The 24,179-nt window shown below is 44.9% G+C and overlaps 1 protein-coding gene across 8 annotated transcripts in view; it reads left to right on the forward strand.

The window, feature by feature from the left end:
• Positions 1–24,179, forward strand: part of MYOF (myoferlin) — a 184,072-nt gene that overhangs the window by 65,006 nt on the left and 94,887 nt on the right. For 7 of the 8 annotated variants that reach the window (XR_004258974.1, XM_032245509.1, XM_032245511.1 and 4 more), the window contains 10 exons: positions 9,187–9,353; positions 9,996–10,124; positions 14,909–14,971; positions 15,055–15,105; positions 16,216–16,246; positions 16,757–16,872; positions 18,185–18,311; positions 21,268–21,371; positions 23,270–23,338; positions 23,431–23,474. Coding sequence is in view for 7 of the 8 variants with exons in the window: in XM_032245509.1 (XP_032101400.1) it covers positions 9,187–9,353; positions 9,996–10,124; positions 14,909–14,971; positions 15,055–15,105; positions 16,216–16,246; positions 16,757–16,872; positions 18,185–18,311; positions 21,268–21,371; positions 23,270–23,338; positions 23,431–23,474 (901 nt within the window). In the remaining variant the exon portion in view is untranslated. Of the gene's footprint in view, positions 1–1,647; positions 1,825–9,186; positions 9,354–9,995; positions 10,125–14,908; positions 14,972–15,054; positions 15,106–16,215; positions 16,247–16,756; positions 16,873–18,184; positions 18,312–21,267; positions 21,372–23,269; positions 23,339–23,430; positions 23,475–24,179 lie in introns of those variants that run through there. The other variant, XM_032245514.1, reaches the window with a different exon arrangement.

Below are 24,179 nucleotides of genomic sequence, written 5' to 3' on the forward strand. Positions count from 1 at the left end.
CTGGGATTACAGGCATGTGCTACCATGCCCAGCTAATTTTTTGCATTTTTAGTAGCGACAGGGTTTCTCCATGTTGGTCAAGCTGGTCTCAAACTCCTGACCTCAGGTAATCCACCCTCCTCGGCCTCCCAAAGTGCTGGGATTACAGGCGTGAGCCACCATGCCCAGCTGTCAGGAGTAGGTTTCTGATCAAGTGGTTTTGTCTAATAAACTGATTATATTAGTCTAATTTTTTTCTAGGATATTTAGGAAAATCAAAGTGCTCATGATAAACAAGTGGTTCTCAATATTTAGACACAGTGAAATCATCCAGGAAGATCTCTAAACGTGCAGTCATCTGGCGCCCATCTCCAGGGGGTTTAATAGAGCTCATCTGGAGGGGAACCCCCAGTCTGTAGGGAGAGCCTGATGTAGGCAGATTTTGGAGTTCACTTTGAGAAAACCTGCAGTTGAGAAAATGCATTTCACCTGGTTAACACGGTGTTTCCTAGAGGGAGGCGTAGTGAGATCTCTGGGCTTTATCTAGACTGGCTCACAGCCTGATTCATCCATTGCCCGCAGGACTGCATTTGCATCCCTGCTTGTTACATTCCTGCATGGTACCTTTGCTCTGATCTATGTATTGGAACATGCTAGAAGATTCTTAGGGCACAGTTAGTGTTATTTACCCAGGAATTGGGGTGGGGTAACAAATTGCTTACAGTAGGGCACAAAGATTTACTTATAAAACTTTTAACATTTTAGAAACTCGGAAAAAATATTATTCAACATTCCAGCTAAGAAGCTGTATTATCTCCAAGATATTACATGTTTTCCTGCTTCAAAACTTACTCTTTCCTGTTCTGCATTGTCCTTTTAGCTTACACTGAAGATAACATGGTATCAGTTCTTTGTGTGCTTGGGCAATGACCTTTGGCTCAAAGTGATAAAATTCTGGCTTAACCAGTACCACCACTTAACAAGACTTCATCTTGAAAAGCAGAGTTAGCAACACAGGCAGTGGCCGGGCACTGTGGCTCATGCCTCAAATTTCAGCACTTTGGGAGGCTGAGGCAGGAGAATCTCTAGAGCCTGGGATCGCTTGAGACCAGCCTGGGCAACATAGGGAGACTCCATCTCTACAAAAGATAAAAATCGTTAGCTGGACGTGGTGGTGTATGTCTGTAATCCCAGCAATTCTGGGGGCTGAGGTGGGAGGATCATCTGAGCCCGGGTGGAGATGAAAGGAGAGGGAGAGTGTTTGGATAAAGGGACCTGCCAGCAGCTGAAGTGGGGTCTGTGTTCCAGCCGGGAGGATCCCAGTCCAGCCAGGGTGACCAGCAAGTGCTCCTCATCCTCAGCCATTCCTAGGAGTTGCCTTCACTGGGGAGCTCCAAGAAGGATCTCCTTCCCTGGCCAGGTGCAGACAAAGTGGGGTGATGGAGGTGGGGGTACAATGACCTGCAGATCTGGTGACATCTGACATCTCAGTGACTGATAGCCCACTCTCTTCCGCTTGGTAGGGAGAAGAAGTGCTAGAGAGGAGTATGGGAGCTGGAGGAAGAAGGGACATTGGTATGCACTGGGGAAAGGCACAGTTGGGATGCCAAAGGCAAACTTGACTGTATCACGAGGTCCCCCAGGGCTTCCAACTCTTCAGCGCTGAGTGGGTGGACAGAAGCCATGTAGGCAAGTCTCATGATCACAAATGACAGCATGCAAGGGCAGTTGGCAGGAATATTGCTGCTGAGCTTCTGGAAACAGGACCACAGTACATCTCGGGAATGATTAAATTGCTGGAGCTATGATGGATACCATGTCTAAATGTTAATTGAAACATCATGGGTAAGGAAGAGTGGATCATACATGGGTTACTGATAATCAAAAAGGAGACAGGTCAGTGTTAGCTGCAGTCACAAGCTTGGTAGGATTTGACCAAGTGACATTATAATTGTTGGAGAGTCAGGATGGCATTCCTACAAGGGAGTTGTGAAGAGCTTGTCACAGCCAGAGAGGTACAGTGAGGAACCTTAAACCAATGTGAATCAACAGATCTGGATTTGAGCATTGGCTCCACTCTCAAGCTATGTGACAGTGGCAATGTCACAACCTTTCTGAACCTCAAGTTCCTTTCTTACAACATTAGGAAGTTGGATTTAATAATATTCAGGGTCTCTTCCAGCTCCAAAGTTCTATGATTCTATTAAATGGCCTGGTCATGGCTGGGCACATTGGCTCATGCCTGTAATCCCAGCACTTTGAGAGGCTGATGGGGGCAGATCACTTGAAGTCAGGAATTTGAGACCAGCCTGGCCAACATGACAAAACCCTGTCTCTACTAAACGTACAAAAATTAGCCAGATGCAGTGGTATGCACCTATAGTCCCAGCTACTCAGGAGGTTGAGGGTGGAGCATCCCTTGAACCTGGGGTGTAGAGGAGGCAGTGAGCCGAGATCGTACCTCTGCACTCCAGCCTGGATAATAGAACGAGACTTTCTCAAAAAAAAAAAGAAGAAAAAAAAAAAAAAACGCTCCTGATCAAAGCCAGGGTTCATGTATTACAAGAAGTTGGGATGAGAGAAGCTTCTTTGGTGATTACTTCTAATTGTGAATGCCAGGGTGAGCAGCTATGCTTTGGTTCAAATAGGCTGCATCCAGGAGCAGAAAGTGTTCCAGGGATTAAACGAACAAATGCTGTGGAGAGTTTGAGTAAGAAGAGACCCGAGGCTGGACCGTTGGATTTTGCAACATGGAGGTCTTTAGTGACCTTGACAAAGAAGTTTTGGTGTACTGGGGTGGGCAGAGGCCTGGCTGGAAGAAGAATAAGAATCAGAGAGGGAGTGAAGAATGTGAGTAAAGATGATTCTCTGAGGAGTTTGCTCCCAAAAGGGGCAGGAACAATGGAGCAGTAACTGTAGGGGGCGCTGTGGAGTCAATGAAAGTTTTGTTTTTTAAAATTCTGGGTGATACTTCAGCATGTTTATATTTTGATGGGAATCCTCCAGCAGGAAGGGGGAAACTGATGAATGTATAAAGAGACAGAAATCGCAGAGGCAAAACTCCTTGAGTAGCAACAGGAGATAGGGTCCGTGCACAAGTGGAAGAGTTGGCTTCAAGTCAGGGAGCACAGTTAGTTCAGAGACGGAGTAATTGTAGCAGGAGAGAAAGCAACAGTTACAGGTAGATGATTGATTTGGAGTTGGAAGGATGTGGAAATTCTCTTCTAAGTGCCTGTTTTCTCAATGAAATAAGAAGTCGGGTCATTAGCGGACAATGAGAAAGATAGAGTGTTGGAAGCTTTCAAGATGCAAAATAGGTGGCAGCTCAGAAAGGTAAAGTGATTTGACTGTGCTGGTTAATTAGTGGCCATCTCAGACCTGGATCCCGGAAAGCTTTGGGATAGATGTCTTGGAAATGTGGTAGGATGGCCAGGCAGTCCTGTGAGGACACTCGCAGTTTGTGATCAGGAAATTAAAGTGAGACCAGTCCAGTAAGATGTGTGTGCTTCCCAGCCAGGTCCAGCTGGCTGGGTGCAGAGGTGAAGTCAGTGGAGGGAGGAAGGCCCGTGACCACAGAAGGGTAAAGCAGCCACAGACAAGGCATGCTCAGGATTGCTGGGAGCCAACAGCTAGGAAAAGGCAGCAAGGATTTTTCCCTTGAGGCTTCAGAGAGAGAATGTCTCTGCCAAAATCTTGATTATATACTTGTAAGGCCTGGAACTGTCAGGGAATGCCTTTTCTTTTCTTTCTTTCCTTTCTTTTGTTTCTTGTCTTCTCTTTCTTTACTCTTCCTTCTTTCCCTTCCTCCCTCCCTTCCTTCTTTCCTTCCCTCCCTCCTACCTTTCTTCCTTTCCTCCTTCCCCTTCTTGCTTCCTTCCTTCCTTTCCTCCCTCCCCCCCACTTCTTTTCTTTCTTTTGACAAGGCCTTGCTCTGTCACCCAGGATGGAGTGCAGTAGCTTGATAATGGCTCACTGCAGCCTCAACCTCCTTGGCTCAAATAATCCTCCCACTTTAGCCTCCCAAGTAGGTGAGACTACAGGCATGCACCACCACGCCCGGCTAGTTTTTAAAATTTTTTGTAGAGATTGGGGGAACATCTCCCTATGTTGCCCAGGCTGGTCTCGAACTCCTGGGCTCAAGTGATCCTCCTGCTTTGACCCCCCAAAGTACTGGGATTACAGATGTGAGCCACTGCGCCTAACCAGAGAATAAATTTCTATTGTTTTAAGCTACACAGTTTGTGGGGCTTCCTTACGACAGCCTTCGAAAACCTATACTGCCAGCAACCCCCTGTTCAGTCGGTGATTCCTGACTTGGTGCAGCCCTCTGAGATTGTGAAAGAGTTGCTCTTTGTAGATCCCCTTGGCTGTGGATTACATTCGTGCCTGGGTCTCATGAGCAGGGCCTGCCAGCACAGCTGCTAGCATTTCGGTCACGACACAGATTGCACATAAGGGTGTGTTTAGCAGTGCTTTAGGGGACCCCCTCACTCTTTGCGGAACCCTTAGTGTAGCATTGTTTAATCCTCTGCAGCTTCCTGCCACATAAAGGGGAGATTTCCTGCTCGAATATTCTTCTGTAAGGCAGAGAGGCTGGCTGTCCATGGCTTAGGCTGGTTTCCTCTGACCCAGCCCTTTAGCCCACAGTCTGAACAGCAGAATACGCTCCCAGAAGAAATGGGCTCTTCTAGAGCATCCACTGAGAATGTAATGAGTACTTGTCCAGAGTCCAGCATTGTAAAGGCGTATGATTGACCCCAACTTTTTTTCCTGCTTGCTGCCATAAACAATCACCAGCCCCAAATGGTATAATTTACAGCAAGGAGGAAGTCCCACTTAGGCCCAGCATGACAGAAAGAAGTTTGTCTTCGTTGTTTGGAGGAACCCGACAGCTAACAGCGCCAGCCATTGCTTGGTCCAGGACAGGTTTGCGGAGGGAAGGCGCCTGGCTCCCAATGCTTCCCTGAGGCTGGTGCCAAAGTTGGGAGAAGCACCTCTTCAGCCATCTGGGTGTTCCTTCCTGAGAGCTGTGCAGTAGTTTTTCCAATGTGAAGTCACATTTGTGCCTGGATTTTGTTCCTCTCCCCATTTATTTTATTATTATTTTTTTTTGAGATGGAGTTTTGCCCTTGTTGCCCAAGTGAGAATACAGTGTCTCGATCTCAGCTCACTGCAAACTCCGCCTCCGGGATTCAAGCGATTTTCCTGCCTCTGCCTCCCGAGTAGCTGGGATTATAGGCATGTGCCCCCATGCCTGGCTAATTTTGTATTTTTAGTAGAGATGGGGTCTCTCCATGTTGCTCAGGCTGATCTTGAACTCCCGACCTCAGGTGATCTGAGGTCTCCCAAACTGCTGGGGTTATAGGTGTGAGCCAGCACACCTGGCCCCTCTCCCCATTTATTTACTCATTCCACATTTATCAATCCCTTTCTGTACGCTTTATGTAAGGTGTTTTGTAAGGCATGGGGCAGACACAAAGAAGCAAAGGCAAGCTCCCTGCTTCTGAAATGCCTGGGAGTAGGGGAAGCCTACAGGCTGACAAGCAGGTGCAAGACTGTGTGGCGAGGACTAGAAAGAACAATGCGTGCTGGGTAGGGGAGAGTGGGACTAACTCCATCTGGAAGAGGCGGGAAGGGCGTATTGGAAGACAGCATATTTCATCGGAAACTTAAGGAGTAGAGGAACTTACCTGGTAGAGAGTAGGATGAAGAAGATTCCAAGAGCTTGGATCCAGGTGCCCTAAGAGAGGCAGCAGGTAAGCCCTTCTTTTGAAGTCTCTTCAAGAATAGGCAAGAGGAGGCCCAGATCATCTTGCAGAGGACAAAGGTTCCTTATCTTCGGCTTCCATGAGGTTTTCCCAGTAGCCTGAAAAAGATGTTGAGGGAGGAAAGTGTGTCCTTCACCTGAAGCCTGGTTTTTAATCCAGTTTTTGTTTTTCTGTTTGTTTTTGTTTTTTGTTTTTCTTTTTGAGATAGAGTCTCACTCTGTCACCCAGGCTGGAGTGCAATGTGCGATCTTGGCTCACTGCAATCTCCGCCTTCTGGGTTCAAGCATTTCTCCAGCCTCAGCCTCCCAAGTAGCTGGGACTACAGGTATGTGCCACCATACCCAGCTAATTTTTTGTATTTTTCACCATGTTAACCAGGATGGTCTCGATCTCCTGACCTCATGCTCCGCCCACCTCGGCCTCCCAAAGTACTGGGATTACAGGTGTGAGCCACTGTGTCTGGGCTTTTAAATCCAGTTTTAAACCAGTGAGGGAGGGTGAAAACTTGGCTTTGGTTTTAGCTCAGCTTCTCATAACTACAGGCTAGTTGCCTCAGCTTTCTGATTTTCAGTTTCTCTGTCTGTAAAATGGGGTGACAGGTAGGTTCGATCAAGGATCACTAAGGTCCCTTCTAGACCAGCATTCTGTGGGTCCATTGCTACTTAAAGTGTGAAGTGAGGATCTAGAGAGTGTTGAGTCAATGGATCAGAGGACAGAGTAGTAAGTCACACTCAGTGAGTAGGACAGGGCCCACAGAAGAACCCAAAAAAGTATATCGGGGAAGGAGAGCTGCAATGACCTAAAAATATATATATGAGCACCAGTGTCCAAGGCTGTGGAAGATCCAACATGGAGATACAGAAAAGGGCACTGAGCTTGGCAAGGAGAGGTTGTGATTGACCTTTGAAGAACAGAAGCCAGGCTAGGATAGGCGAAGCCCGAATGAATGGATGGTGAGGAGCAGAGCCCACCCTGGGCTAAAGTGCAAGGCAGTGCATGTGGAGGCCCCTCTTCCTTGTGGCTACCTCTTCCACACTCTGGGCCCACTGACTGCTACAGTGTCCCATCCCCATGCCTTCCATAGCTGCTTCCAGGACGTGTCCTGTGCATCAGAAGAAGCTCCTTCCAATTGCAATGGTCTGAATGTTTATGTCCCTCCACAATTCATACATTAAAATCCTAACCCTGAAGGGTGATGATTAGACAGCAGGGCCTTTCAGGAGGTGATTAGGTCACAGGGGCAGAGCCCTCATGCGTGGGATTAGTGCCCTGATAAACATGGACCTGGCTGGGTGTGGTGGCTCACTCCTGTAACTCCAGCACTTTGGGAGGCCGAGACAGGCAGATCACGAGGTCAGGAGATTGAGACCATCCTGGCCACCATGGGAAAACCCCGTTTCTACTAAAACACAAAAAACATTAGCGGGGCATGGTGGCACACACCTGTAGTTCCAGCTACCCGGGAGGCTGAGGCAAGAGAATCGCTTGAACCCGGGAGGCTGAGGTTGCAGTGAGCTGAGTTTGTGCCACTGTACTCCAGCCTGGTGAGAGAGAGAGAAACCCCCTCTCAAAAGAAAAAAAAAAAAAAGGAGCTCCTTTGCTCTTCCACCATAGGAGGCAGAGAAGGCTCCAATTTTAAACCAGGAAGAGGTCCCTCACCAGACACCAAATCTGCCAGTGCCTTGATCTTGGACTTCCCAGCCTCCAGAACTGTGAGAAATAAATTTCTGTTGTCTAATAGCCACCCAGTTTGTGGCGTTTTGTTATAGCAGCTCAGACAGATGAAGACACCAACCAAAACTAATTGCACAGCAAAACCAAAAAATAAAAAGTTAATTTATTGGGTGCTGCTATATGCCAGATACTGTGCTAAAGTCTTCACCTATAGATAATTACATCTTTACGGTAACCTGGTGCTAAATATTGTTTCCCCCTTTTTGCAAATGAAGAAATTGAAGCTTAGAGAAATTAAGAAACTTACTTTAACTACTTTTAAATCCAGCTTTAAACCAGTGAGCCAGGGTGAAAACCTGGTTCTGGTTTTAGCTCAGCTTCTAATAACTACAGGCAAGTTACCTCAGCTTTCTGGATTTCAGTTTTTCTGTCTGTAAAATGGGGTGACAGGTAGGTTCGATCAAGGATCACTAAGGTCCCTTCTAGACCAGCATTCTGTGGGTCCATTGCTCACATGGACCTCACATAGCTCAAAATTGGAGGGTGGGGGGTGGATTTGAGCCCAGGCTGCATGGCTTCGGAGCCCAAGCTTTCAAGAGCCATGGTACATAGTAATCTGATAAAACTAATTCATACCAGAATGTGAACGACTGACAGGTGACTGCCTGTGGAAATTAAATCTATTTCATGATCTTGCATTGTGGAGAAGGAGTTTCAGAATCCAAAAGCAGGGGATTCAAATGCTGGTGTGTCCTAGACAGGGGAGCTCATGTTCTAGTCACTCTTAGATTATGCTGTGCAGATTACCGGGAGTTCTAACTGTTTGTCTACTAAGGAAAGAAAAGCTCAAGTTTGCCAGTGAGTTTCAAAGGGTTGGTGAATAAAAGAAAGGGGAGACGTGCTAGGCAGAGCTGATTCAGAATTTGGTTTTTGGTTTTGTAAGGAGAGAAAGATCTGTGTCTACTTGAAGGCAGAGGAAAGGTCGCAGTAGAGAAGGAATCCCTGGAGGTACACAAAAGAGAGAGAAGACATTTGAGGGGCCTGCAAATCATCAGGAGGTTGGAGGATCTAATGCATGGCAGAGGGTTTGGGATTTTCACTCTGCTGAGCAAGGTGAACCTTTTCCTGAGTGCAGAGGGAAGGTCGAGGGATAAAGGAGGGGACACGTGTTAAAATGACAAACCAGGAGGAGGAAGGGAGAGCAAGATGGTCACCTTGGTCTGCTTGGCAAGAAAATGAGGAGAGTTTCTCATCTGTCATGAGGGTGGAAAGAGCAGTCGTGAAATTAGGAGGCTCAAGCAGGAAACAGTGTCAACAGTTCAGGAGCAGATCTCTAGAGAGAAGACCTGCAGTGGGAGGCTGGAGTTGAAGTCTGTCCTTGCAAGCCTCCCGTGTTCTGTGGCATTTCTTCTTTTCTCCATCCTAACTGCAGGAAGTCCCCCTCACCTCAGGTTGGATCCTAAGTTGAGAACTCAGTGATTCCTGGCTGGATTTGACAATGCCATCTCCTCTCATTGTCCCTGTGATCTCTGCCATTCTCTTGGTCTCTTTGAGCAAGAGCCCTGATGCATCGTGAACATTTTCCTAAAGAATTTTTCCAAGTCCCAAGAAGTCCCAAGTCAGTGTCACCAAGAGGATCTCCTTCACCTGCCACTTTAGGATCACTTAAAACATAATGGTGGACAAAACTGTCCTGGAAACCTGAGCATTCAGACATTTACAGGATAAGGGCTGTCCCTCACTGGGTTTCTTTCCAATATTTTAGGAGATGGGGAAGAAGATGAAGGTGATGAAGACACGTTGGACAATGCAGTCAGGGGCCCTGGGCCCAAGGGGCCAGTTGGGACAGTGTCAGAAGCTCAGCTTGCTCGGAGGCTCACCAAAGTAAAGAACAGCAGGCGGATGCTATCCAATAAGCCACAGGACTTCCAGGTAGGAATGGCCTGGGGCTCTGCATCTTTGTTTAATCTTCAGATTGCCCATTTTCTGACAATTGTGGTGATGTTTCAGTGATATTTCAATGGACAGTGGCTCAGCTAGTAAAAAGAGATGTCAGTGCGTAAATCCAATAAGAAAAGCTCTCCATCTTTCTTCTGCAGGCACAAATGGGTTTAGTCTGGCCAGATGATGGTCTTCAGAGAAATAAAACCATGATTCTCCTTCCCTTTGGTGGAAAGAAATAGCTAATCAAATAGTAGAAGCGCAAACACTGTTTTTCGTAGCTCTGGGCACTGTCTTAGACTTGGGAGGCAGCCATGGAGTGAGTTGGTTCATCACCAGGCTCATCAGGACCAGGTGCATTGCTGGAGTCTGACCTCTACCCCGCCCTGCTCTTTCCCAGGCCAGCTTTGAGCGATTTCATCTCTGCAACTGCTCTTGGTCTCTATAACCCAACCCCAGTTCCCATCTTGGGAATGATCCTAGGCGGCCCCGCCCAATTGGTAGCACCTGGTACACCACAGAGCTGTCCCGGGTTAGCAATCCTGATAGGTGCACGGAATGAAGAAGCACCTGAGGATGCTTTTAAACCACGTACTGGAAAAGGATTGGTAGCCTCCCGCTTCTGTGCTGCAGATCCGCGTCCGAGTGATTGAGGGCCGACAGCTAAGCGGCAACAACATAAGACCTGTGGTCAAAGTTCATGTCTGCGGCCAGACACACCGAACAAGAATCAAGAGAGGAAACAACCCATTTTTTGATGAGGTAAAGGGGTTGAGAGGGCATGTTTCTGCTCGTGAGTCCCACAGGAGAGGGAAACACGGGAGCAGCTTCACTGGTGAAGACATCAGAGGAACAAAATTAGGCGTGACCATGTGAACACTGGGCAGAGTCTTGGAAACAGCCCTGGAGTGTAAGCTTCATGGTAAACCCACTTCTGCATGCTGGAGAAGGAGAAATGGATAAGTAATCAATATAGCTTTTTTTTTTTTTTTTTTTTTTTTTTTTTTTTTTTGAGACAGAGTTTTGCTCTCGTTGCCCAGGCTGGAGTGCAATGGTGCAATCTCGGCTCACTGCAACCTCCACCTCCCAGATTTGAGTGATTCTCCTGCCTCAGCCTCCCAAATAGCTGGGACTACATCCATGCACCACCACACCTGGCTAATTTTGTATTTTCAGTGGAGACAAGGTTTTACTGTGTTGGTCAGTCTGGACTCAAACTCCTGACCTCAAGTGATTCACCCACCACCAAAGTGCTAGGATTACAGGCATGAGCCACTGTGCCCAGCCAGCATTTATTTAACTAAATAAAATTGTTCACTTGGGACAACTTAAAAGATATCTAGCTTTTAGATACCTAAAAGCTAAATGATGTGAAGATCCAAGGCTAAGCAGGTAGGGGATACACCCTGTAATTCCAACACTCAGGAGGCTGAGATGGGAGGAGTGCTTGAGCCCAGGAATTCAAGACCAGCCTGGTCAATATTAGTGAGATGCCTTTGAAAAAAAAAACAAAACACCTGGTCCCCTCTGTTGGTGGTTCTCAGAGATGCTGTTGCCTTTCTGGTGTTTTTGTGACAATTTTTGTTGATCCCTTCCTGATGAACCCTTTCGACTCTTATGATAGAGCATGTGATGTCTCATATCTACCTTTGCTTTTTCTAATTAGCATTGTGTCTCTGAGGGCCAACTCTCTGTGACTAAGTAATCCAGTTTTTTAGAGGTGTCAAAACATACTTGGCTGCAAAAATAATATAGGTTAAAGGAAAACAATTATTAGCACACAGGGGCTTTGTTTATTTTGCTGTCCCATACTAAGTTTCTTGTTTTTTCTAAGACAGAGCCTCTCTCTGTTGCTCAGGCTGAAGCGTGGTGGTGCGATCTCGGCTCACTGTAACTTCTGCCTCCCAGGCTGAAGCAGTCTTCCCACCTCAGCCTCCCAAGTAGCTGGGACCACAGCCACTCACCACCACACTCAGCTAATACTTGTATTTTTAGTAGAGATAGTTTCACCATGTTGCCTGTGCTGGTGTCGAACTCCTGGCCTCAGGTCCTCCACCCACCTAGGCCTCTCAAAGTGCTGGGATTACAGACATGTCCCGTCTCCCATACTGAGAACTAGCCTGTTCTATTGACCTCTTTTATAACACTCCTCAAAAATATGCGATACTTTAACTATCATCTCAAATGCCACAAAACTCCATGACTGGGCTGTGTGGAGAAATGATATATTCGGGGAACTTTGTAGAGTCCTGCCCAGCTGTGCGGAGGAGACACATTTCTGGGATTCCTCAGCCGGTGTCTCCTGCTCTGTTCTCTAGCCCAGGCCTTTCTTATCACACTTCCTCTTCGTTCCCTATAGCTTCTCATTTCAGCCCTGGCTTTTGACCTTTTTTTTTTCCTACCTCTTTATTCAGAAAAGAAATGGTTTCTTCCATGTAGCATTTTTTTTCTTTTTTTTGAACCGGAGTCTAGCTCTTGTCCCGCAGGCTGAAGTGCAGTGGTGCGATCTCAGCTAACTGAAACCTCTGCCTCCCAGGTTCAAGCAATTTTTCTGCCTCAGCCTCCCGAGTAGCTGGGATTACAGGTGCCTGCCACCATGCCTGGCTAATTTTTGTATTTTTAGTAGAGACAGGGTTTCACCATGTTGGCCAGGCTGGTCTCAAACTCCTGACCTCGTGCTCCGCCCACCTTGACTTCCCAAAGTGCTGGATTACAGGTGTGAGCCACTGCGTCTGGCTCCATGCAGCATTTCTATTTCTTCCTCTTTGTTCAAGCTGGCTCCCAGCTCCAAAGGCCCCATTTTCTTCTCATTCTCCCCCTCAGAGGAATCACAGACAACAGCATGCAAGCAAGTATAGTAGTATACACGTTCACACTAGAGGTAGGGTCTGCACTGAGATGGGCACTGGAAATTGACTTCAGGGAAGGCTGAGAGTGATTCACATTGGAAGGCAGGACTGGATGGGGAGGGGAGGAAGCATGATTCTTGGTGGACGACTTGGCCTAACACATAAGGCCTGCCGATAATGCAGGCTTCCTGTTGACTCAGCTACATTCTTAGGAGCCCAGCAAACACCTCCACCTTCCTCGGAATTTCCCCATTTTAATGAGTTTGAGATTAGATCTCTTGGCAAAAAGGAAGACCAGTACATAAATCAATAAAAAAATTTTATGGGATAGGAGAAACAAAAGTAAGATGATAAAAACAAATATGTATATAAAAGAGGTTTACTAAAAAAATTTCTAGCCTGGCCAGGCATGGTGGCTCACGCCTGTAATCCCAGCACTTTGGGAGGCAAAGGTCAGTGGATCGTCTGAGATCAGGAGTTCAAGACCAGCCTGGGCAACATAGTGAAACCCCATTTCTTCTAAAAATCCAAAAAATTAGCTGGGTGTGGTGGTACACACCTGTAGTCCTAGCTACTCAGGAGGCTGAGGCAGGAGAATCACTTAAACCTGGGAGGCAGAGGTTGCAGTGGGCCAAGATCAGGCTACTGCACTCCAGCCTGGGTGACAGAGCAAGACTCTGTCTCAAAACAAAAAATTAGCTGGGCATGGTGGTGGGTGGCTGTAATCCCAGCTACTTGGGAGGTTGAGGCAAGAGAATTGCTTGAACCTGGGAGACAGAGGTTATAGTAAGCCAAGATCGTGCCACTGCACTCCAGCCTGGACTACAGAGTGAGACTCTGTCTCAAAAATAAATAAATCCTATATATATCTTTTTAAACCAAGTAATATTAATCTTGTTATCACCAATAGTGGGAACAAAATGATATGGTATCCTCATGTGATAAAACAGAAGTAATCAACATCACCTTTGTCAGGCCAATTTGCATCCAACACTGAGGAAACATGAATACAAATCTAGACTGTGGGATATTTTACAAAACAGTGGGCATGGTGGCTCACACCTGTAATCCCAGTACTTTGGGGGGGCCAAGGCAGGAGGATCACTTAAGGCCAGTAGTTCAAGACAAACCAGAGCAGCATAGTGAGACTTCATCTCTATTTAAAGAAGAACAAAAAACAAAAAAAGGAAATAACACTCTTCTATATAAAAGGAAGCAGAAGAGACAAAAAAAACCCCAATGCAATGTATGATTCTTGCATAAATCCTGTATCTCTTTGAAAAGCTAAGAGTTTTTTTGCGAGGACAATTGGAAAAATTTGAAAATTGACCATATGTTAGATGTGAGGTTTCTTGGTTATGATAATGGTATTGTAATTATATAGGAAGATGTCCTTGCTCTTAGGAGATGCATGTAAATGTATTCTGAAGGGGTGAAGTGATATCTAAAGCTTTCTTACAAATAGTTCAGTTTAAAAAAGAGAAAGTTAAAGCAAATGTCCAAAAAGGGTAACAACTGGTGAACAAAGGTGAAATGTGGTCTTTATTTTATCATTCTTTCAGCTTTCTTGTAGATGAGAAATATTTCTAAGTAAAACATTGGAGGAAAAAGTCTCAGTTGGAATAAGTGCTCACTCTTTTCCTTTTAGGATTAACATTTATTAGCCTAACATGGTTAAACCTCCCATACACCTTATATTCATCTCCCAGTAATCAACCTTCTTTTTTTTTTTTTTTTTTTTTTTTTTGAGACGGAGTTTCACTCATGTACCCAGGCTGGAGTGCAATGGCGCGATCTCGGCTCACCGCAACCTCCGCCTCCTGGGTTCAGGCAATTCTCCTGCCTCAGCCTCCTGAGTAGCTGGGATTACAGGCACGCACCACCATGCCCAGCTAATTTTTTGTATTTTTAGTAGAGACGGGGTTTCACCATGTTGACCAGGATGGTCTCGATCTCTTGACCTCGTGATCCACCCGCCTCGGCCTCCCAAAGTGCTGGGATTACAGGCTTGAGCCACCGCGCCCGGCCAATCAACCTTCTTAAAATTAGCTTTTACAATGTGCTCAGTATTGACTTTGCTGAGGCACTAACTTAGTCTAATGGGCAAAGTTGGCTTTATAGGTGCTTTCTTGGAGTACTATTAGAGTCACTAGACACAAATAATAGAACTAAAAATATTAGAGAAGTTTAAAATACACACTCCAGGTCATGCCAGCTCTAAGCACTCATTTTAGTAAGCATTGCTACATGAAATCACCTTGGTTCCCTGTTTTGAAACAGCCTCTTCCCATATTGCCCTGGCTGGCCTGGAACTCCTGGGTTCAAGCACTCCTCCCATCTAAGCCTCCTGAGTGTTGGGATTACAGGGGTGTATCCCTGTACCTGCTTAGCCTTGGATCTTTACATCGTTTAGCTTTTAGATATCTAGTTCCAAGTGAACAATTTTATTTAGTTAAGTAAATACCATATTTGTTACTTACCCCTTTCTCCTTTTTTCAAACATGCAGAAGTGGGTTTACCATGAAGCTGAAACTCCAGGGCCTTTTCCAAAGCCTTGCCATGTGTTCACATGGTCAAACCTAATTTTGAATTTGTGTTTTGTACTTTTTTAGGGGGACCCACAAAATTATAGCATCAGATCTCACTAAACTTGAATCCCCTGTTGACATTTACGCATCTTCTCTATTGTTTTGGCAGTTGCTTTTCTACAATGTCAACATGACCCCTTCTGAATTGATGGATGAGACCATCAGCATCCGGGTAAGGATCAGCAAGTGGGAAGGTACTGCTCACTCACTGCCAGTCAAAGCCAATAATTGCTTCACTGCTCTTCTTTCTTCCAGGTTTATAATTCTCACTCTCTGAGAGCAGATTGTCTGATGGGGGAATTTAAGGTGGGTAACAACAGTCTGCTTCAGTCAACTTACAGAAAATGAGAACTTTCATGATAGAAATCTGATTCCTGTGTACCCATCTTGGTGGCATCTTGGGAATGTGTAAGGGTTCAGCATGATGATGCTTGCTGAAGGCTGCTTGGGGCTTGTTTGTTTCCAAAGTTTAACACTGAACAGAGCTCCAAAGCAAGATGCCCTGAAGCTACCCCACCAGGGCCCTTCCTAGGGTTCCATGTGGTTGGAGGCAAGTCCACTGCCACCAAGGGAAGGGTGGTTGACCATGGCAAGAAGCCCACCATCTGCCTGCACTTACTGGGGGTCCCAGAGCTCCATCTGCAAAACCAATTACGATAAATCCAGAGTGTGAAAGGAAAGCCAAGCAAGACAAGATGGTGAGGGTGCTTCTCTAAGTAACTCTCACTGGAATGAAAGGACAAATACTTGGTTGGCTTCTTCCCAGCAGTTCTACATGGAATAAGCTGTCTGTCCAAGAAAGGAGCTCCGGTCACTAGAAGTCCTAGAGGCTGACCTGGGTCAAACAAATACCCTGTCTGCCACCAAGTAGCCACATGTCCCAGGGGAACTCAGCCTCTCTGATTGTTAGTTTCTTCATCTGTAAATTGGGATCACTGAGAAAATTAAATGAGATAGTATGTGTAAAGTACCTAGCACAGCACCTGGCACATTGAAGTACCCAATCAATGGTTACATTAATAGTATCATTAGCTGGAGAAGGAGGAGGAGAATTGGACAGGAAGTTGGGCCCGGTGAATTTCTGTAGGATGACCAATGGTCCCACTTTGTCTGGGACTTTAATGGTAAACTGAGAATGACCCAAGAAAACTGGGACATACTGGTCACTCTGCTTCCATGGTCCCTTCCAGCTCTAAGACCAGCTCATTCATGCAGTAGTGACTTACTGAGGGTCTTTTATGTGCCACACATCGGACACAACACTGGGGATACAGACAGGATAAGACGGAAATGTTGAATCTCAAGGAAATTTAAGTGTAATCAACATATTACATTAAAATATAATAATGATGGTGTCTTTAAAGTGACTAGACTGATTTTAAAATCTACTTAGACTGCTTTCGATTGTTTTCTCAGATTGATGTTGGATTTGTTTATGATGAACCTGGTAAGTAATGTTCTCCCCATCCATTTGAAGTCTTAAATTAATTCCTTCTAACCTGAAGACAATTCTAGGAATCAAGACAATTTGGGGGGGGATCAAAGAATTAAAGTCAAAGGAAATTTTTAAAAAAACATTTTCTTAATGAGGGAGAGGAAAGGATGCTTAGCGGGAATAAATAATAGTAGCTTAGTACAAATGTCTAAATTTTTATCTTAACATTCAAAATAGATGATTTCTATGTTTTGTGAGGATGTTTTGATCTTAACGTGAAATTATAAAACTAGTTGGTACAGCTTAGAGGGTCTTGTTTGAGTTACACGAGGACGGGACGGTGGGGGTGGGGTGTGGGGAGCGTGTAGAACAGAAGACATGGCACTGGAGACTCATCTGGGGAATTTGGTGGGTCATGAAGAGGCTGCCCAGAAAATGCAGCTTATCTTATGGCAGAGGGATCACAAACCTATCAGTGTCTCCTTAACATAGCCCTTTCCTTTTACTCCTTCTCTATTTTAGGCCATGCTGTCATGAGAAAGTGGCTTCTTCTCAATGACCCGGAAGATGCTAGTTCAGGTTCTAAAGGTTATATGAAAGTCAGCATGTTTGTCCTGGGAACCGGAGATGAGCCTCCCGTGAGTCCCTACATTCTCTGCTTTTTACACTTCTCACTAAAAAAGAAGACCAAGAGTGAAGCATGTGGGTGTGGGTAATTGTGAAATGGAACACAGCTTCTCATCAGTACCCTCTGACTCCCCCTATTATTCAGAAGCTGTTCTTTTTTTTTTTTTTTTTTTTTTTTTTTTTTTTTTTGAGACGGAGTTTCACTCTTGTTACCCAGGCTGGAGTGCAATGGCGCGATCTCCGCTCACCGCAACCTCCGCCTCCTGGGTTCAGGCAATTCTCCTGCCTCAGCCTCCTGAGTAGCTGGGACTACAGGCACGCGCCACCATGCCCAGCTAATTTTTTGTAGTTTTTTAGTAGAGACGGGGTTTCACCATGTTGACCAGGATGGTCTTGATCTCTTGACCTCGTGATCCACCCGCCTCGGCCTCCCAAAGTGCTGGGATTACAGGCTTGAGCCACCGCGCCCGGCCTCGCTGTTCTTTTCTTCATCACGGAATTATCATTCCAGCTCACTTAGGTTCCTATCTGGTGTCTACGAGTGATCATTTAATTGAGAAAAGATGCATGTGTTTGGTGTGTTTTTTTGTTTTGTTTTGTTTTTTTGAGAAGGAGTCTTCTTCACCCAGGCTGGAGTGCGATGTGCAATCTCGGCTCACTGCACCCTCTGCTTCCCAGGTTCAAGCAGTTCTCCTGCCACAGCCTCCCAATTAGCTGTGATTACAGGCATGTGCCAGCATGCTTGGTTAATTTTTGTATTTTTAGTAGAGATGGGATTTCACCATGTTGGCCAGGCTGGTCTTGAACTCCTGACCTCAAATGATCCGCTTGCCTCAGCCTCCCAAAGTGCTGGGATTATAGGCATGAGCCACCGTGCCCACTGATGCATGTATTTTTATAATGTCCTTGCATCATTAGAAAGGCTGCTTTTATCTAGAGAGCATGCCTTAGTTGCAGAATTAGGCATTGCTACCTAAATGGTTAGTGATTCTAGGAAATTGGGTGGCAAACTGCAGAATAGTAAGTGGCCGGAGAGAAATTGAAGGGACATCAGGAACACACACACACACACTCTCTCTCTCTTACTATTTGATGCTCATAAAATGACAGAATGACACAGAAATATATGAGCATCGATTTTTGTGGAGCAGTTTTGAGGTTGAAGGAAAACTGGTGGTTGATGGCAGGCTGGACTCTTAAGTCCCAAACACAGGAAATTCTAAAGGAAATGTTTCTGATTGGTTTCATGTTATAAGCATTAACTTGGCTTTTTCCATGTGCTGCTTTTCTATATGTATAATTTAAATCATGTGCCCCTAATAGCCTGAGAGACAAGATCGTGATAATGACAGTGATGATGTGGAGAGTAATTTGTTACTCCCTGCTGGCATCGCCCTTCGGTGGGTGACCTTCTTGCTGAAAATCTACCGAGCTGAGGACATCCCCCAGAGTATGTATCAATTTAATCTTGTCCCAGAATTGTCGGTTATCTGCATGATGAGGTGTGGTAAAATCAAACTCTGAATAGTGATCGGTGTCCCTATACTACATTTTTCTTCTGAAAGGGCTTCATGGACTTATTTTCATTCATTCTGGCACCGTTGAAAGCTACCTAGCAGGTTCATGGTTCCTGATCCTGTTCCTTGTTGAGTACCTGCCTTTGGCCCATTTGGCTCTCTCTCTCTTCTTCCATCAATGTTTTATATCTCCTCTTTACCCTAGAGGATGCTAAAGAGACATGAGCAGTCAGCACTTCCAACCCCTTTCATCCCAAATGAAAGTGTGAACAAATCAATGTGTTTGCTCTCCAGCTATTAAAAATAGCTGAAATTAGCTGGGTGTGGTGGCAGGTGCGTGTAATCCCAGCTAATCAGGAGGCTGAGGCATGAGAATCACTTGAACCCAAAAGGTGGAGGTTGCAGTGAGCTGAAATCATACCACTGCACTCCAGCCTGGGCAACAGAGTGAGATTCCATCTGGGGAAAAAAAAAAAAAAAAAAGCTGAACAAAGGGTAGTAACATCCCAATGACTAGAAGTCTGCCACTATTGTATTATGAAATATATTCAGCAAAAGACTGGATGCATGTAAGGGAATCACTTCTAGTGATTCCATTTATAGGGACTAGTCTGGTTATCCCTCTGTCACTGCTGATGGCCCAGCTTCCTATCTGCCTTGCTGGGCCTGTATGCTTCTTGCTGGGCTCTGGGACATAGGACCCTTCTCCAAGTCCCCAGGAGGCTGCATCCACTATACAGGCCATGGATCTCTTCAGGATCTGCTACTTTTCTTGGGAATCCTTTTCCTTTTCTTTTAAGACTCTATGGTCTTAAAAGATGGTACTGTCAGGCCTCCCCATACCTATCTTTCTCTCAAAAATGTCAAATAGGCCAGGTACAGTGGCTCATGCCTATAATCCCAGCACTATGGAAGGCTAAGGTAGGAGGATCACTTGAGGCCAGTAGTTCAAAACCAGCCTGGATAACATAGCAAGACCTCTGTCTCTATTTGTCTTTTTTTTTTTTTTTTTTTTAAAGAAATACGTCAAATGAAGTATAAACTAAAATCCTGATCTCTATTTACTTTTTAGTTTACTCAACTATAGATTGTAGTTGATTAAGTGTTTTATTTGTGCCGGGCACGGTGGCTCATGCCTGTAATCCCAGCATTTTGGGAGGGCGAGGTGGGCGGATCACCTGAGGTCAGGAGTTCAAGACCAGCCTGACCAACATGGAGAAACCCCATCTCTACTAAAAATACAAAAAATTAGCTGGGCATGGTGGCACATGCCTGTAATCCCAGCTACTTGGGAGGCTGAGGCAGGAGAATGGTTTGAACCTGGGAGGTGGAGGTTGCAGTGAGCAAAGATCACACCATTGCACTCCAGCCTGGGCAACAAGAGCAAAACTGTCTCAAAAAAAAAAAAAAAGAAAAACAAAAGTGTGTTATTTGTGATTTTGCCAGATTTTCTTGAATTTCTCTGAAAAAGTCAGACTAGGCCTATAACATTTTAACCTTTAAAGCACCTTTCTCCCAATTGAAAAGAGCATTTTTTGTTTGTTTGTTTGTTTGTTTTGAGACAGTCTTACTCTGTCGCCCAGGTTGGAGGCTGGAGTATCGTGACTTGATCTTGGCTAACTGCAAGAGTCAAGTGACTCTCATGCCTCAGCCTCCCGGGTAGCTGGGATTGCAGGCTTGTGCTGCCACACCTGGCTAATTTTTATTTTATTTTATTTTGTTTATTTTTTCAGTTGGAGTCTCGCTCTGCTGCTAGGCTGGAGTGCAGTGGTGCAGTTTTGGCTCACTGCAATCTCTGTGTCCCAGGTTCAAGCGATTCTCCTGCCTCAACCTCCAGAGTAGCTGGGATTACAGGTGCATGCCACCACACCCAGCTAATTTTTGTATTTTTAGTAGAGATGGGTTTCACCATGTTGGCTAGGATGGTCTTGATCTTCTGACCTTGTGATCCGCCCTCTTCAGCCTCCCAAAGTGCTGGGATTATAGGCGTGAACCACTGCGCCAGGCAAAGATCAAGTCTTGACATAACAATTTATAAATTTATTTTTCAAGGTACTCCTGTTGACTTTAAAACTTCGTGGAAAAAATATTCTTTCTCTCTCAACTAAGACCAAAAGGATTTCTCCTACTAGTGCTTGCCACCCATGAGAACAATTCTTGTTGCAACTATTTGTTTTGTTTTTGAGACGGAGTCTCATTCTATTGCCCAGGCTGGAGTGCAGTGGCGTGATCTTGGCTCACAGCTCACTGCAACCTCCATCTCCTGGGTTCAAACAATTCCCCTGCCTCAGCCTCCCAAGTAGCTGGGATTACAGGAGCCCGCCACTGCACCCAACCTAATTTTTTTTTTTTTTTTTTTTTGAGATGGAATCTGCCTCTGTCACCCATGCTGGAGTGCAGTGGCCATGATCTTGGCTCACTGCAACCTCCACCTCCTAGATTCAAGTGATTCTCTTGCCTCAGGCTCCTAAGTAGCTGGGATTACAGGCATGTACCGCCATGTGCAGTTAATTTTTGTATTTTTAATAGAGATGGGGTTTCACCATGTTGGCCAGGCTGGTCTTGAACTCATGACTTCAGGTGATCCACCCACCTCGGCCTCCCAAAGTGCTAGGATTACAGGTGTGTGCCACTGCACCCAGCCTAATTTTTGTATATTTAGTAGAGACGGGGTTTTACCATGTTGGCCAGGTTGGTCTCAAACTCCTGGGCTCAAGTGATCCTCCTGCCTCAGCCTCCTAAATTGCTGGGATTACAGACGTGAGCCACAGTGCTGAGCCTGTTGCCACTATTTTGATGTATAAGATAACTTTTAAAATCTTGCCAAATAATTTCTGCTGTTTTAAGAGAATCAAATTTAATTTCTGCTGTATGACTATTACTTTCCAGTGGATGATGCCTTCTCGCAGACAGTAAAGGAAATATTTGGAGGCAATGCAGATAAGAAAAATCTTGTGGATCCTTTTGTGGAAGTTTCCTTTGCTGGAAAAAAGGTTTGTACATGATCTAAATGCAGATGCTGCTAGGAATAAATATTTAAAACCACTGTGCTTTCCTTGGAGTGAATTCCTGCTTACTCTTTGTTCAGATAGCCCCCTGATGAGCCGGGCACTCTGCAGGAACACAGATTATCTGAGTCCAAACATGCCAGACTTCTCCACAGGTTTATTTTGGAGTGGAAAGTATGCAGAACGCAAATTACAAAATTCAGTCTTTTGAGAGATTAGAATAGAGAAAGCTACCACTGGATTTCTGGAATTACTTTTCAGGTCCAAACATCATCTTCATCTTGGGCAAGCTCCCTGGCCAGCCACACCCATCCCTGGTAAATGTTGTGGGTTATAGACCCCCCAGTGCCCTGCTGTCCCCTCCTGTCATGTTTCTCACCTTCCATGCTCCAGGGGACTGCTGAAATCACAGAATGGGAGTGGGCCCCTGAAAAAATCTGGGAGACTCTTGGCATAGGGACAGCTATAACCATTACTTTTACCTACAGAGACGGTCAAAGATAGGAGAGTTGAGAGTTGAGTGCGATTCTACAGTAGAATAACAGCACAGCATGGACAGTTATACACGGAAAGAACTAGCATCTTGTATGTGTTTGAACCATACAGTTATGAAAGGAAGATTTGGCAAACCACATACACACACACATGACTGGCACTTTTTTCTAAAAGATTCAGTGGGTATGGTGGAAAAGCCTTTAGCTCTGGGGCAAAATGAGGCCCGCATTAAATTCAGGCTTTACCCCACTTCATAGGCAGGTGAATCGCTTACCCTTCTGAGTTTCCATTTCCTGAACTACAAATGGAGATAATAATCATCACATAGGATTGTTGAGAGTTTTTACTCACTCAAAAAGTCATTAAGTACCAGATTCTGTCCCATGTGCTAGGATATAGAAATGAACACGCAGGAATAGAAGAGACAGACAAACAAGCAAACAAGAAATGAAATAATTTCAAACGGCGTCCAGTATTACAGAGAAAACAAAGCAGGGACAAGAAGTGATTGGTGCAGGGGAGGGGTGTTTATCCAGGTTTACAGGTAAGACCCCCTTGAGAAAGTGACAGTTGATACACAGAGGCCAGAATATGCAGAGACCCGGGGAGGGAGGCATCCAGGCAGGGAGAAGGGCGATGGAAGGTCCCAAGGAGGAAAATCTTAGCAGGGAAGGCTGCCCATGTGGCTGCAGTGGAGTCAGCGAGGGGGAAAAGCTAGGAGGTTAGAGAGAAATGAATTTGGAACAGTAGAGTTTCATCAGCCCAGGGAGGGATCTGGGCTTTATTCGAGATGTACTTTGAGAGTCCACTGAAGGTGTTACACAGAGAAGTGACATGAAAGTCAGGGGACAAGAGAAGCTGTGGAGTTCAGATAGACCATGCAGGCATCCCGGGGAGAATGGCTTCAGGATCTGCATGAAGACTGAAGTATCAGGGTGTGGCTGATTTGGGTGTGGCTGATTCTGGTTTGAGCCTGAATGAAGAGTGATGGAAAGACTGGCACAGGATCCAGTTTGGGGTAGGGGACAGGGAGGCTGGCAGGCAGGATCAAAAGATCTGTCTAGATGTGTTAATGGTAGATGCTTTGCAAATGGTATGTAACAATTGCTCTATAAACCTTATCTCTTGCTTTGTTACATTAATCTAATGTTAGAAATCCGACAACTGAAAACTAATGAAAAAGGGTTAAAAACAAGCTTCTAGTGCATCGAAACAGCAATGATTAATATTAAACCCATGTTATGTTTTACAAATCAAGAAAAATAAAGTTTAACCAGGTTTCTAAGTATATAAGTAAACTGCTAAAGCATAATCTAGTAAGCATATATTGTAAACTTTTAGAAATTAGAAACTTGAAAACCTACAGCTTTGCTTTGGTGATTTTGCAGGTTTGTACAAACATAATTGAGAAAAATGCAAACCCTGAGTGGAATCAGGTCGTCAATCTTCAGATCAAGGTTTGACTTTCTTTTCTTTTTGAAAAAGTAAGAACACTTGAATAATTACTAAATTATTGTGAAATAACTATTTTTTCTGTTTTTTTTTATAGTTTCCTTCAGTGTGTGAAAAAATAAAACTAACAATATATGACTGGTGAGTTAAAATAGACACACATCTAATTCAACATAAAAGAATTAAACATTTGGGTCAGTGCAAAACATTACTCTGGATGGTCTAACTCTTATTTTCTGGCATTTTGCTTTCCTTCCAGAGGAAAGGATAAATCGCACCTGGAACTGGGTGTTTTCTTAAAACAAAATTTAATAATAGTGTTATTGCAAAACAAGCTTTGAATATTTCGGTTCAACTGCTCGTAAACAAAAGAAGCAGAATGTGATCTGAAAATGCCCCAAGATAAGAAATCAGGAATTTAAATATCTTTAGGCTGTCCAGAATAGACTTCGGAAATACAGTCAACCATTTCTTGGGAGGAATCACCAAACATTCTAAGAGCAATACACTGTTACTGCTAAAAAAGAAAATAGGAAAACTACCTCAGTGAAGGCAAGGAAAAAAAGTCCTTGAAATGTTCTGACGGAATTTTTACTAGACCAGCCTCCTAGCACTGATTGGCCATAATGAGACCATTCTTGGAATGTCCTAGTTGGATGGAGCATTCAACTGGCACCCTTAGCTCCCTGAGAGTGGAAACATGGCAAATATCATTACTATCATCATGCTCATCAGCACTATCATAATTATGTAATGTGCCGATAATTAATAAATTTTATGACAATGGTATTGAGTGTGGCCATAGGCACATCCCTTGGCCTCTGTGTAAAACTGCAGTTTCATAAC

Source organism: Sapajus apella, unplaced genomic scaffold (genome assembly GCF_009761245.1).
Source record: "Sapajus apella isolate SASKATOON/1434 unplaced genomic scaffold, GSC_monkey_1.0 scaffold58, whole genome shotgun sequence".
NCBI lineage: Eukaryota > Metazoa > Chordata > Mammalia > Primates > Cebidae > Sapajus > Sapajus apella.